The sequence below is a fragment of the Scylla paramamosain genome, chromosome 23 (genome assembly GCF_035594125.1).
Source record: "Scylla paramamosain isolate STU-SP2022 chromosome 23, ASM3559412v1, whole genome shotgun sequence".
NCBI classification, from domain to species: domain Eukaryota; kingdom Metazoa; phylum Arthropoda; class Malacostraca; order Decapoda; family Portunidae; genus Scylla; species Scylla paramamosain.
In genome coordinates, this window is record NC_087173.1 from 11,731,842 (window position 1) to 11,746,710 (window position 14,869).

The window sequence follows — 14,869 nt, forward strand, 5'->3', positions numbered from 1 at the left end:
GTGAGGATGCTGGTGAAGAGTTGCCGTACCGTGCATCTTCTGCCAGGATATTCATATAATACAAATTACATTCCACTGATGCAGATGAATAAGTTAATCTTGCGAAAGAATTCCAGTTAAATGATTACCACTTGTGCTGTTGGCCGAGCGTTGCACACGGCACGCTCTCTGCTCTTCGGCTCGTTTTGAAAAGTCATCATATGACTTTACGTATGGTAAATCTTTCTGTGCCGTGAATCTCATACTACTGCTTGAAATTATCATCCCATGGTGTTCTTGAGGGATATTCATTTGCTTTGTACTCGGTGGGAAGTGATAACGGGAAGGGGATCTTAGTGAAACGTAATAATCTTGGTAAGGATCGGTGGTGGCATCACGGCTGCACACGGCACGCCAGTGAAGGTGGCGGCCGCGGAGAGCCAGCCGCGCCTGTCATCGGCGAGCTCTCCCTCAAGCCCTACTGTCACCGTTTTCTTCAATCACCTCAGCCAGCACCGTTTTCTCTCCCGCCTGAAGGTGAAACACAAACTCGTGTATTCTTTTGTAGACTCTCTTTAACTCATTTTCTATCGCCTTTTTTTTTTTTTTTTTTTTTTTTTTTTAAGCTTGTTTAGTTTAGTTATTACCATTTTATGTCACGTATGTAGCGTAAATTATAATAGTCCCCCTTGTGTATATTAAGGACAGACTCATGTAATATTCATAAGTATCTTAACCTTTATTTCCACTTTATTTTTCCTTTTTACATACCTAGCTTTTGTTACCCCTATGTATATTATGGAGAGGCTCGTGTATTCGTCTTTTCGCAGTCATACTAAGTTAATTAAAACCTCACCAAAATAACATATAATACTAGCCGGGTGTAGGATGGAGAAACGTACCTATTCGCTTGTAATCTTCCTTTTGACACCCGCTCATGTCTTTCCTCAGTCATACTCTTATATCACCTTGATGGATAGCTCGCATCAAGATAATCAAATAATATCATCCAAGTATGAGGCAAAAAAAAAGTATTTAAAGATAACTTTTTTGTAACACCATATCTGTCATATATAATTTATGTAAAGTAACCGTAGATGCCCCAGTAAATGGTTCGAGATGAGATTTTAAGTTATGCAATACAAAAAAAAATGGATAAAGTGAAAGTATATACGAGAAATGATACTCGAGGAGAGAGTAAAAAGATCGGACAGGTAGCTAAACCAAGCCCCGTATTTTGAAATTATTTGAACTCGTACAAGCATTATTAATGTAGTCGTTATTTTTTTTTCTCATCTTTTTTTCTGTTGAATTACACTTAAACTTTTCCTGAATCACAAAAATACTGAAAACCACGATTATTTCCGTTAGAGATTATTAAAGCTGTCGACATGCGACACCGAAGTGTTTGAGAATGCAATCGCAGACTAACTGCATCCTTATGAGTCCGTCCACATCTTACGTGTGTTGCCTCACATCAGTGCACGTAGCGACGTAACCTTAAGGCAAGTGAACCACATCAATGAGATACTGCGTGTTGACGGTCACTGATAGCGGCTGATAGGAACTACTCATGGGATAATTATAGTTGCTACTTCTCGTAAGATGTTTGGGTGATGGGAGAGAGAGAGAGAGAGATTCGACAAGAAAATGCAGTTTTTGAGGTAGATGAAGTTAGTAATATCAAATATTTGTATCTTCATTCACACAGTAACTGTATAAGACTGAAAGAAGGAAGAACTGGTGAAGTGGAGGAAGGGAGAGCTTGTGGTGTGTGTGTGTGTGTGTGTGTGTGTGTGTGTGAGAGAGAGAGAGAGAGAGAGAGAGAGAGAGAGAGAGAGAGAGAGAGAGAGAGAGACTGTGAGCCGTGTATGTAATTACATGAAGATGCGTACGGATAAACATCGATAAGCTAACACTACCAAACGTAGTGCTTGTGGAGCATAAGTAGGAATAGTTATGATGATGATGGTGATGATGATGTATAATAATAATAATAATAATAATGATAATGATAATAGTAATGACAGTACAACGTTATCCCTGAAAAAAAAAAAAATCATTACACATGATTTTCCTGCTAGACAGATTACCATATATCGTACATAACGATGATAACAATGATGAACATAATAATAATAATAATTATTATTATTATTATTATTATTATTTAGCTCCCAATGCCTGTATGTTGTTGCTACAATGATTATCACGTCACGTGCATGTTAATCACGTCTCAGAGGGGGTCAAGGTACACCATATCGCGGCCTGACTCGTTGTGGCGGTGCTTTGAGGTCGATCTTAAATGTACATCTGCCTTAGCTAACTTGTTTCGTTATTAGTCACTGTAGAATTTTCAGTGTGGCTTCATTCAAAAAGGTGCTTGCAGCTGACCTTTCGTGGTGTCATTATGATCGTTCGTCACTCACTGTTGCCCTTTGTGCGTGGAGAGTTGCTGGTAATGCTAACGTTTTCTTTGTTTCTGCTGCCTTGCTCTCACGGCCTAGGCGTCCTGGCTTACTTTTCCTGGCGCAATGCTGCATCCTCTCCCGCCAGTGTCTACTGCTACTGCTACTAATACTACTACTACTACTACTACTACTACTACTACTACTACTACTACTACTACTACTACTACTGTTACTGCTACTACTACTATTACTACTACTGCTGCTGTTGCTGCTGCTGCTACCATCACTACTACTACTACTACTACTACTACTACTACTACTACTACTAATGCAGCAGTAGCTGCTGCTGTTGCTGCTGTTATGTATTGCAATTAAAATGTTACTTAACGTAGTAGCCTCAGTGTCGAATGGAGGACACACACACACACACACACACACACACACACACACACACACACACACACACACACACACACACACACACACACACACACACACACATTATCACCAGGGTTCATGCGTCCTTGTGTGTGCACTTAACTAATAGATGTTAGTGAATAATTAGTTTGTTACTTAATAGTTCATTACAGTTCCCAATTAGCTTTTCATTTAATTGTTATAATTAGTGCATAAATTGGCTTTAATGAGAGGGAGTGGAACCAAGTGTGTTAGAGTAGCACAATTTATAGTTTGTGAAAAAAAATTTGAGATGTTTGGGGAGTGGTAAAAAGTAATATTTAGAATGTGGTTGCATGCCCTACATTATTATTATTATCATTATTATTATTATTATTATTATTATTATTATTATTATTATTATTATTATTACTATTATTTCTGCTGCTGCTGCTGTTATAATGGTATTTGTTTAGGGGTGACAAGTGTATTATGGCTGCTGTGTGTGTGTGTGTGTGTGTGTGTGTGTGTGTGTGTGTGTGTGTGTGTGTGTGTGTGTGTGTGTGTGTGTGTGTGTGTGTGTGCTCTGGGATGACAGTAGTCTCTTGAATACAATGCACAAAGGAATAACAAACAGCAGGAGACTTGTTGGCCATGTCGAGACTATTTGTGGGTGGGCACTACATATTTTTATTATTATTATTATTATTATTATTATTATTATTATTATTATTATTATTATTATTATTATTTATTTATTTATTTATTTATTTATTTATTTTTATTATTATTATTATTTCGACAGTTCACCAGACTGGTCCTTTCTACCATGTGTGTGCGTGGTGCTTTATCTGGGCCACCCTCTGTGGGACTGCCGGCCTCTATATAGATAATCACTACTACTACTACTACTACTACTGTTGTTGTCGTTACTGTTGTTATTTTCTTGTTGTAATGAGTGCATTCTTCTGGTGTAATGTTGGCTCTTTTGGTAGTGGTGTTTGTGATGGTGTCTTATTTCTGGTCTTTAAGGGAGTTCTTCAGTACACCTTCTGCGCCCATATTATCATCACCAGTATCATCATCATCATCATCATCATCATCATCATCATCATCATCATCATCATCATTAGCAGCAGCAGCAGCAGCACGATCACCTGATCAATTGTTCACATGTTTATGCAATGAAATTAAGTCACTCCATCTTACCACCACCATCATCAACAACAACAACAACAACAACAACAACAACTACTACTACTACTACTACTACTACTACTACTACTACTACTACTACTACTACTACTACTACTACTACTGTTGTTTTTGCTGCTGCTGCTGCTGCTACTGCTGCTGCTACTACTACTACTACTACTACTACTACTACTACTACTACTACTACTACTACTACTACTACTACTACTACTACTACTACTACTGTCTGATGGACAAATGATTTGCTGTAGCGGGGAGTGGAGGAAGAGACGTTGCTCCTGAATCAGCTTATCATACGATGACTTTTTTAGTGTGGTGCAATCTTTCATGATTTATCATGATAATGTCTTTTCTATAGTGGTAAGAAGTGGTCGCGGAAATGTTTTGACAGATAACTCATTTCTTTCTTTCTTTCTTTCTGTTTTATCAAGATTGTAACCTTACTGTCGTACTGTGGTAATGAAGATCGTGGGGTAACTTCACCGTTATTACATATAGAATAGACAGATAGACAAATTTCACTTTCATTTTCTTGAACGTCCAGCGCGATTTAGAAATCTTAAGAAACGATTATTTCAACAGATAATATATTTTATTTTACTGTTTTACCGGGAAGTTTTCTTTTTCGCAGATTAAAAAAAAAAAGACATGGAAGGTAATAAATTTCTTTTCGCGTATGAAGGTCGGTAAAGGGAAGAAAAACTCGCTAGCCTGCTGCTTTCATAAAGTACCTACATGGGAAAAAATGATCAGTTTATTTTCAGGGATGTCCTGAACCACTTCACTCTTGAAACAGTTCAAGAAAAAAGGAGAAAAGACAGAAATAGAGTTTCAGAGTTGGTCGGTGAAAAGGGTTCAAAACTAAGCTACTTGTGAAGTCTTACATTAGAGAGTTGACAGCCGACAGGATAGGAAGTGAGTGTTGTACAGCCAGGCCAAGGGTGGGAAGGAGGCATGCAGTAAGTTCAGAAGGGCAGACCATGGAAATAACGATAGGAGATGACAAGAGATGTAACACTGCGGTGAAGTGAGAGAGAGATTGAAAGCGTCATCTAAAGGAAAGATGGGGAAGGTGACGAGGCGAGGAGCTTCTGACTTCATCCTGCTTAGTAAGAAAGACTTTTATCTCCTTATCGTGGCCGTCGCTAATTTGTGGAATTAGAAGATCAGCGAACCTTGATTTTTATAGTAGAATTTTACTTTTTTTTTATCTTAATTAATTATCAGTGATCTGTGATTTGCTGCTGTGTTATCACGGGCTCGCGTTTGCTCAGCGAGGTGAGAGGAGGAAGGGACGACTTTCCGCGAGTCATGTAGTGCGACGTGTCTTGAAGGAGCCCAGCCAGCCGTGCCAAGCCTCGTGTGGTCCTTAACAAACCCTGAATAGTTACTTGGACTTAGAATGGAAGATTACATGTGTTGGGTGTGGGTGTGTTCATTCATCCGCTATTACGATATGAGAGAGAGAGAGAGAGAGAGAGAGAGAGAGAGAGAGAGAGAGAGAAAGAGAATATGGAATAATTCAGCATTGTAGGAAAGATAGTATATGATATTGAGTTGTACCAATCATTATCTTTATCATCTTCATCATCATCATCATCATCACCATCATCATCTTCTTCTTCTTCTTCTTCTTCTTCTTCTTCTTCTTCTTCTTCTTCTTCTTCTTCTTCTTCTTCTTCTCGCCACTCTTCGTCAGTAGTAGAAATATTAGTAGTGATGGTGATTAGTAGTAGTAGTAGTAGTAGTAGTAATATCAGCAGAAGCAGCAACAGACTGACATGGGGGCAGTGGCCAGCTTGAAGTGTCTTCCCAAGGTCGAGGTGATAGTGCCTTTCCTAAGAAATCAAGGCCAAGGGTTGATCTGTTGCCAGGAGAGGACCTTTTCTTTGCCCTACTGTCCTGCGCTTTGTTAGATATCATGACAGGAGGGGGAAAAAAGTGATACGATGCGTGATTCTCTCTCTCTCTCTCTCTCTCTCTCTCTCTCTCTCTCTCTCTCTCTCTCTCTCTCTCTCTCTCTCTCTCTCTCTCTCTCTCTCTCTCTCTCTCTCTCTCTCACACACAGTTTTCCCTGAATCGTGCGAGTGTGTGTGTGTGTGTGTGTGTGTGTGTGTGTGTGTGTGTGTGTAAGCGGAAAGTTCTCCAGTGATCACGAATCGTTAAAAATCGTGTGTGTGCGATAAGAACCGGGGCTTTTCAGAAGTTTGATAGCACTCAGTAAGCAGAAAAAAGTGTCTCTCTCTCTCTCTCTCTCTCTCTCTCTCTCTCTCTCTCTCTCTCTCTCTCTCTCTCTCTCTCTCTCTCTCTCTCTCTCTCTCTCTCTCTCTCTGGTACAGCTGGTGAACACAAGCCCAAGTGTAAGACCCGCAGAAAACACCCATGAGCACACCTGTCTCACAAACCTAACCTAACCTAACCACATTCTGCAGAAGACACCTATGAACTCACCTGACCTAACTTAATCTAACATGACATAACCAAACCAAGCCACATATAAGACCTGCAGAAGACACCGTAACCCACCAGCTGTCTCTCAAACACAGACTGTTCTCACGTCACACAAGAGTCAGACAGTATGAACCGATAGTGACGTGAGTGGCCAGTCAATTAGATGATGCTGGAATTAATGGCGCCGCAACAAAGGCATCATCATGATGCTGGCCAAGATGTACTGGTTTCATTCATACCTTGAAACTTGAAGGATTATAACATTTTAGTCTCTCTCTCTCTCTCTCTCTCTCTCTCTCTCTCTCTCTCTCTCTCTCTCTCTCTCTCTCTCTCTCTCTCTCTCTCTCTCTCTCTCTCTCTCTCTCTCTCTCTCTCTCCAGCCAAATACTCTTGGTTCCTCCGTCACTCACGATTAATGCTGGGCGAAAGCCTATCACGTGATGCTACGTATGTTTTCAGTGATGGCGTGCTGCTGAATGTGTGTGTGTGTGTGTGTGTGTGTGTGTGTGGTATGGTGTGGTGTGGTGGCACTCAGTACATCCTCCCGCGTGCCGGACAGTGTGAGAGACAAGACAGTGGAGAGATAACAGTCTCGTGGAGGAATGGTATCACGAGTAGAATGAAACAGCTTGAGTTTTGTACACAGGTTACAAAATGGATATTTTTCATTTGTATGGACTTCATTCACATTCACGCCGTCACGTAGCCGTTACGCCATGTTTTCTGCAGCAACACCTGAAGCCCACAGGTATATACTCGCACCTGTCCCCTATTAGGAACGAACACCTGCCGGCTTCTCAATGGTGTGTGTCAGCATTTCATTTGTCATTTAAAAGAATCCGTGTATTATCGTAGCGTAGTGCTGATGTGACATGTAGCAGGGAAAGTGCGCAGAGAGAGATGGACAGATTGATTGACTGTTTAACGTAACTGCGCACCAACAGCGTCATGGTGCCAATTGTATGGAAAGACATTGGTGGGAAGTGGATGTGCACCACCGTGCCTTAACATGCATGTTGGCAGGGAACCTTGGGCTACGAGGCAGCATGCCCCTGTGACTGTTCTTTTCTCTTCTTTTCTCAGCGTGAAAAGGGGGCTGCCTATTAGCTACAAATATTATATATAAAAATATATATTTGTAAAAAGGTCCTTATTTGCCAGTCTTTAAACTGTGTAGTATAGAAAGCCCTAAAAGAGGTTGACAAGATATGTTTTGGAGATATTTTAACAGTTCTTTAAAGTGTCTAGTTTATGGGAAGGTGGAAAATGAAGTAAGAATAAAAAAAAATAAATAAATAAAAAGTCAGTGATACATGACGTGCACATGCATAGTGACAGCAATGCTAACATCACGCTTCCTTCAGCAGCGGCATCGTGAGTGGCGCCGCACAGGCATTGCACTCTGCTCTGTTCAATCTCGTGAATCTCACCAACGAAAAGTAAAGACCAGTTTTTTAGATAATTTGCTTAAAACTCTAAACTGTTATTTATTTATATCTCAGCAAGAATAATGTACTAGTATAAATTAGATACAGTTATGATATCTTCACCTCTCTCTCTCTCTCTCTCTCTCTCTCTCTCTCTCTCTCTCTCTCTCTCTCTCTCTCTCTCTCTCTCTCTCTCTCTCTCTCTCTCTCTCCTACAGTTAATTACGCAGTTGTTTTACAAACTTGACAGTTGACAATATACGCATGAATATTTCAATGTACTGTATGTATTTATTTATACATATATTTGATTTTATTTCAGTTCACTTTTTACACCAAATATGAATTGTGAACAAACCTACCAAACATCCACATTTGCTTAACCCCAGTATGGACAAGTCATGCAGAGAGGAGGAAAATGAGGAGAATAATATAATACAATAATAACAATTATTGTTATTATTATTATTATTATTATTATTATTATTATTATTATTATTATTATTATCCTTAATATACTTCCATACATTGCCTCAACATCTAAAATGCCCTGAAAATAGATAATTTTGTCTGTTATATTTTTGCATTTACAAGTAATAGCATGTCATCTATGATTGCACTAAAGGAATGTCTTTTTTTTTTTTTTTTCCAGAAGGTAGCACCAAGTTTTGGCTGACCTGCGGTGGATGCCTGTATGGTGAGCAGAAACCCCACACTGCCGCCACCACCACCACAGGTAGCTCATGGCCCTAGGGAGTGGTAGGCCTAGATGATGAGCTGCCACCTACACCACCCACCTGGACAGAGACTTTTAAATTCATCCTTGCACTGTGCCCTGCTGTGTGGTGACCAGTAGTGATGTGCTCCCAGCAAAGACACTGCGACACTGGGAGTTTTACGGTGACTCGGTAGTGTTTTCATAACGACGCCCTGCTGCACACATCAACCATGGCGAGTGTGACTTCAGTGATCAGCATCGAGGGCATGACCTGCCAGTCCTGTGTGAGGAACATTGAGGGGGTGGTAGGTGGCCTTCCTGGCATACACTCCGTCAAGGTAGATCTGGAGGGCAAGCGTGGAACAGTGATCCATGATCCAAAAGTGGTACTTGGGGTACAGATAGCAGACAGAATTGATGACATGGGATTTGAAGCAAAGTTGGAGAAAAGTGAGACTCAAGTGGATATGGAGGGTCAGACCAAGCTTCCCAATGGTGACGTAAAGGTGGAGAACTTGCTGGGAGAGGTGGTCAACTGTGCCTGTGGAGACCAACTGGTGCAGATCTCCATTAAAGGTAAGGGTGAATCTTTGTGTTAGAAAAGGAGTCAAGAGCGGGTAAAGAAAAATTAAAATTCACATATGGAGGATTAGAATTTGGAATAGGACTAAAGTGGGCAGTGGATGGTTGATGTAGAGATATGAGTGAAGACAAGGTGGCAATAGGAAAAAAGATAAAAGAGATACTGGAGGAAATGGTGACACTCACAGTGGGTGAGAACAACTGGGCAAGGTTCCAGATGAAGGGTAGTAGGAATGGGAATAGAACCATAATGAATAATATAATGATAATATGTACATAGTGATGAAGGAAGTATTTTGACAGAAGAGACAGGGTAAAGTACATGACATTACACTAAGAAAAATTGGCATTAAGATTATGAGTGGGAGCAGATGGATAATAAAAAGATGATGTGTAGAGGTAATGATAAAGAAGACAAGACAGCAGAAGAAAAGTGGCAGTAGAGGTAATAGATCATAAAAAGAATAAATGAAAAATTATACCTATTGAGATAATAATGAAGAAGGTAAGGAAGTAGGAGGGAATAAAGGACCATAGAAAGAAATGCCAGTACATTATAGTATAAGGAGAAGAATCACCTCACCATTCATCTTTGCAGGCATGACTTGCAACTCCTGTGTGAAGAACATTGAGGGCAACATTGGACAGAAGACTGGTGTGCGCTCCATCAGAGTGTCTTTAGAGGATGAGGTGGCCACCCTTATCATTTCCCCTACAGATGTCACTGCAGAAGCTGTCAGGTATAGTCTTGTCTTCCAGTCTCCTCCCTGGCACACTTCCATGCACACTTGATGTTACAAATTACAGAATTCTCCTAAGTCAGGTATCTATAGATAGGGATAGAAGTAACTGCCTTGTAATGGTGGTATTAGTGCTTTGTCATTAGAATGTAAAGAAGCATTGCATGTTTGGTGTCATTCTGGTGTGTAGATAGAAAGTGTTTGGTCTTGCAGTCATGACCACTCTGATATGCTATCATAACACACCTGCACCACATACCCATTTAACACAGAAATTATTTTACCAAGGAACACCTTTGAAATGTATTCCTTTCTTCAACACAAGAATTATTTTCTGTGTGTGCATATTTGAAGCACCTTCCTTTAAAACACATTTATCATTTTATTTAAGGGTTTGTTAGAAGCATGTATTCTTTAACACATTTATTTCACTTTGAAGCACAACTGGGGCAGATTTCATTGTAGCGCATATGTTATGTTACTTAGGAGAACCTTTCAAATATCTCATTTTTTAACATTCAAATAATTTTACACAAGAACACCTTACCCCTACAGAACCATGATAGATGACATGGGATTTGAAGCTGCCCTGCTTCAACAGGAATCCACAACTGTTATTATTGGCATTGAGGGCATGACCTGCATGTCCTGTGTCAAAAACATTGAGTCTACTGTTGGGAAGAAACCCGGTGTTATCATGATTAAGGTAATGTGGATCACCTTATGAAGTGATTTGATTTGAACATGTCTAAAAAATTTTCTTTATTTCTTTTGAGATTGCATTTGTGATTTTGTCAGTAAATTATTGTTACTGCTACTACTGTTACTACCACAACTATAACTACCCCAAATTCTACTACTGTTCTTAATATTATCACTATCTCAACTACTATTATTGTCAATATTATTATATATTGTATTACCTTCATTGCAATAACAGAAAACCAACTCAAATGAAGATTTCATCTAGACTTTTCACAACTACGTCCTTCTAAACACGTAGTGCATACATTACTATACTAGACAGCAGTTCATGTTGGACAAAGAAAAGATAGATGAGTGGAAAAGATGGTACGGATGTTAGGGTAGTCATAGGCAGAATATCGGTATGTAGTATTTCTTCAGATAGAGGGAAGTATGACTTCGGTCCTGTGCATGTATTGTAAGGTTTATCTATCCTCATTTTCTTTGTGTTCTAATGTGTGTGACTATGATGGGATGTTATAATATAATAGACTTATCCTGCACCACCTTGGAATCAAACATGGTATTAGCAAAGGGAAACTCAGGAAAAATTGTTACTCATGCTTCAACCTGAGTTTTCCTACCATGTTTCCATTTCATTGTGATTTTTATCATCATTGTCTTCATCATTATCATAATTTCATTTAACATCCTTGTTTTTCTCATACAGGGTTGGACAGGCAGTGAGTTTCTCCTGCTGCCATAGGCAAACTTTCCTCTGATGTTCATCCTTCTCATGTCTTCCTCCACGCACAAGAATATTAATAATGTTATTGCTTAATTTGTTAACACCTGATTGTCCTCTTTTCCTTTTCGTTTCTACTTTTCAGTCTTGTGCTTATCATTATGAATAAAACATTTATCATTATCAGTTGTAGTGGTATATGCTGTATTGAATTTGTGATCCCTCAGGTGAATTTGGAGGAGAAAAAGGGAGTGGTATCTATAGATCCACAAAAAACAACCCCAGAGGAGGTGCGGGACCACATAGATGACATGGGGTTTGAGGCGACACTTGTGCCATCTGACTCAGCTGAGGGCGTGGAGACCTGTGTTGTGTCCATCAAGGGAATGACATGCAATTCCTGTGTCAAGAACATTGAGGGCACCATAGGGGAGAAACCAGGTGTCGTCACCATAAAAGTAAGTGTCAATCACTGTAAACCCAAATTTTGTAATTTTGTATTTTTAACATTCTTATTCTTCTTAAATCTCATTTTTTTTATTTTAACTTTTTTATGATCCCATAATTATGTATATGAAGTTTTATCTTGTTACACTTTTAATTGACTTCATAACTTTCAATTTTAGTTTCTTTTATGTTGCATTGTTTTTCATTATTCAGAATTGCTTGTACTTCATTTCTTTTGTGTTAAATACATCACTTATAATTTGTAAAATTATTTAGTATGTTATATTAAATTTAAATCAAATTATGTACTTTTTTCTTTTTTATTGTTCTAACCTAATGAAAGCATAAAGATGACTAATGACTTGATCTGACAGGGACTGGATGAAAGCTGAAGCTGAAAGACTAAAAGTAATTAGATGTGTAATAATCTGAAACTGGGTAAACAACAATTCTCTATATCTTTTGACACACACACAGGTCAGTTTGGAGAATGAAGAAGGTACAGTGAAATACAACCCATCTGTAGTGAGTGCTGAGGTAGTGGCAGAAATGATAGATGACATGGGCTTTGAGGCAGCTCTCCAGACCTCATCAACCACCACCAGTAAAAGAAGTAAGAACATAATCTACTTTTTGTATGATATATTCAGGGACATGCCTCACCTTCATTCTCACACATGCATGTCTTATATTTTTATTGATAGTTGTGCACCTCTAGACAGGGCAATAAATCAGTAATCAATATCACCAGAAGAAGTTGGATATGCCAAAAACATTCTTACTTTCAAAAATAACTGTACAATACAGCGATATTAAAAGAAAACAGAACTGAAACTTGACACTGCCATGTTAAAATACAGCTAAGTAAAAATACACTCACACACACACACACACACACACACACACAATACAGAAAATTAATGAAATCATCAAAATGTTAGATGTGAGAAAGGCTGCAGGACTGGATGGAGTGTCAGGATGGGTATTAAAAGAATATAGCAACCAGCTTAAAGATAAATTACATACCATTATATGTACCTTTGTTAATGAAGGAATATTTCCACAGGATTGAAAAAGGGCAAACATCATGCCCATATTTAAAGGAGGAGACACACAAGGCTTACTAAATTACAGTCCAGTTTTGCTGACAAGTGTGGTAGTAAAAAAAATATGTGCAAGGATAATAAAAAAACAGATGAACCAAAATTTTTAGAAGATAAAATTCTTACATATTGTCAATTTGGTTTTAGAAAGGGGAGATCTTGCCTTACCAATTTCTTGCATTATTATTCATAATCGTTGTAATTCAAATAATAAAGGATGAAAATGACTGCAGGGAGTTACAAAAGAATATTGACAAGATACATGCATGGAGCCAAAAATGGAAACTAGAATTTAATGTCAGAAAAATGCCACATCTTGGAAATAGGAAAAAGTAAAAAGAGGCCTTCATGGAATTACAAAATGGGAAGAGAAATAATAACAAAAAGTGATGAAGAAAAAGATTTGGGAGTAATGATCCAGGACATACTAACACCTGAAAGGCACATAAAAAGGATATTCAGCTCTACATGCAGCTTGTTAACAAACATTAGGGTGACATTTAACTATTTAGGTAAAGAAATTATGAAGAAAATTATAACAAGCATGATATGACCTGAATTGGAATACACAGCAGTAGTTTGGGCTCCACATAGAAAAAAGATATACAGAAACTGAAAGAATACAGAGAATAGTGATGAAGATGGTATCAGAATTGAAAGACTTAAGCTATGAAGAAAGGCTTGAAGAGATGGGATTATCAACACTACAGCAGAGAAGAGAAAGAGGGGACCTGATAACAATCTACAAATTAATAAACAATATACAAAGAATAGACAGAAATGACTTGGTACCACAGACGAGGGGGCACAGGAATAAAAAAAAAAAAAAAAAGTGCATGTTCGAGCGACATTAAAAAATACAGCTTTCCATATCAAACTATTGAAATCTAGAATTATTTGAAAGAAGTGGTGGTTGTGGCAAATGGTGTACACATGTTTAAAGAGAAACTGGATAAATATGGTTATGGAGAAAAAGACAAGATGAGCTTCAGCTTGTGCCCTGTACAACACAGCTAGGTAAATATACACACATGTTTGTGTCCTTTTTTAAGATCCCCTTCTTCATTTCAGAGAAGCAAAAATCATCCCATGAAGGAAGCGTCAGCAGCTCATGGCAGGAGAATGCAGCCTTTGAGGGGGACGAAGCAGACCTTGAGAAGTGTTTCCTCCGCATCACGGGCATGACCTGCGCATCATGTGTGGCAGCCATTGAGAAGCATGCCAGGAGAATACAAGGTAGGATTTTGCATCCCCTTAAGACTTCATACTGTGTTCCAGAGGCTTTTGGTCTTCCTCAGGAACTTGCTATGCTTTTTATTTATTTATTTTTTTTTTATAGTTTTATGTGATACCCTAATAGTCCACTACTTATAGTCAGCATTCAATTAAGAGAGCTTTTCAGATGTGGAGATTCAGAACAGTAACTGCTAGCAAGGATACAGAACCTTTCTACAAAGAATATTAAATGTCTTTTCCTCTCACACAGGTGTCCACAGCATCCTGGTGGCCCTGATGGCAGCCAAGGCAGAGGTGCGATATGACCCATCAGTGGTTTTGCCAGAGCAGGTGGCCAATAGCATCTCGGAACTTGGCTTTCCCTCTTCAGTCATGGAGGAGTCAGGGGCAGGCCAGGGGGAGGTGGATCTCAATGTGAGTATGTCATCCAAGCTACTCTCTCTGTCCAAATGAGACTCATGTTGATGTGTTTAGTTTTATTGAGAAATGTGATAGAGTATTGTGGTGAGAGTTCTCTCTTTCCAACTACACTTTGATATTATAATTCTTGAATTCCTGTTTATCTTTTGGTTTTGTAGGTTCTTAAAAGCTGCCAGTCAGAAATATGCAAACAATTGATCCACAATTTTCAAATACTTAAGTCTATTCTCAGTGACTCCTCTCCTTTAACTGAGTTTCTTCAGCTTCTCTATCTTCACCCTTCTTTCTCTGGCTGTTTTTTTATCAGTACTTTCA

The 14,869-nt window shown here is 38.8% G+C and overlaps 1 protein-coding gene across 9 annotated transcripts in view; it reads left to right on the forward strand.

Moving 5' to 3' along the window:
• The window catches only part of LOC135112197 (copper-transporting ATPase 1-like), a 41,006-nt gene that overhangs the window by 4,334 nt on the left and 21,803 nt on the right, over positions 1 to 14,869 (forward strand). For 4 of the 9 annotated variants that reach the window (XM_064026327.1, XM_064026329.1, XM_064026328.1 and 1 more), the window contains exons 2-8: positions 8,532 to 9,173; positions 9,778 to 9,919; positions 10,475 to 10,625; positions 11,576 to 11,806; positions 12,273 to 12,408; positions 13,970 to 14,134; positions 14,385 to 14,548. In XM_064026327.1, coding sequence (XP_063882397.1) covers positions 8,828 to 9,173; positions 9,778 to 9,919; positions 10,475 to 10,625; positions 11,576 to 11,806; positions 12,273 to 12,408; positions 13,970 to 14,134; positions 14,385 to 14,548 — 1,335 coding nt within the window. In that variant the 5' untranslated portion in view covers positions 8,532 to 8,827. Of the gene's footprint in view, positions 1 to 359; positions 517 to 7,058; positions 7,201 to 7,816; positions 7,892 to 8,531; positions 9,174 to 9,777; positions 9,920 to 10,474; positions 10,626 to 11,575; positions 11,807 to 12,272; positions 12,409 to 13,969; positions 14,135 to 14,384; positions 14,549 to 14,869 lie in introns of those variants that run through there. The other 5 variants (XM_064026322.1, XM_064026325.1, XM_064026323.1 and 2 more) reach the window with 5 other exon arrangements.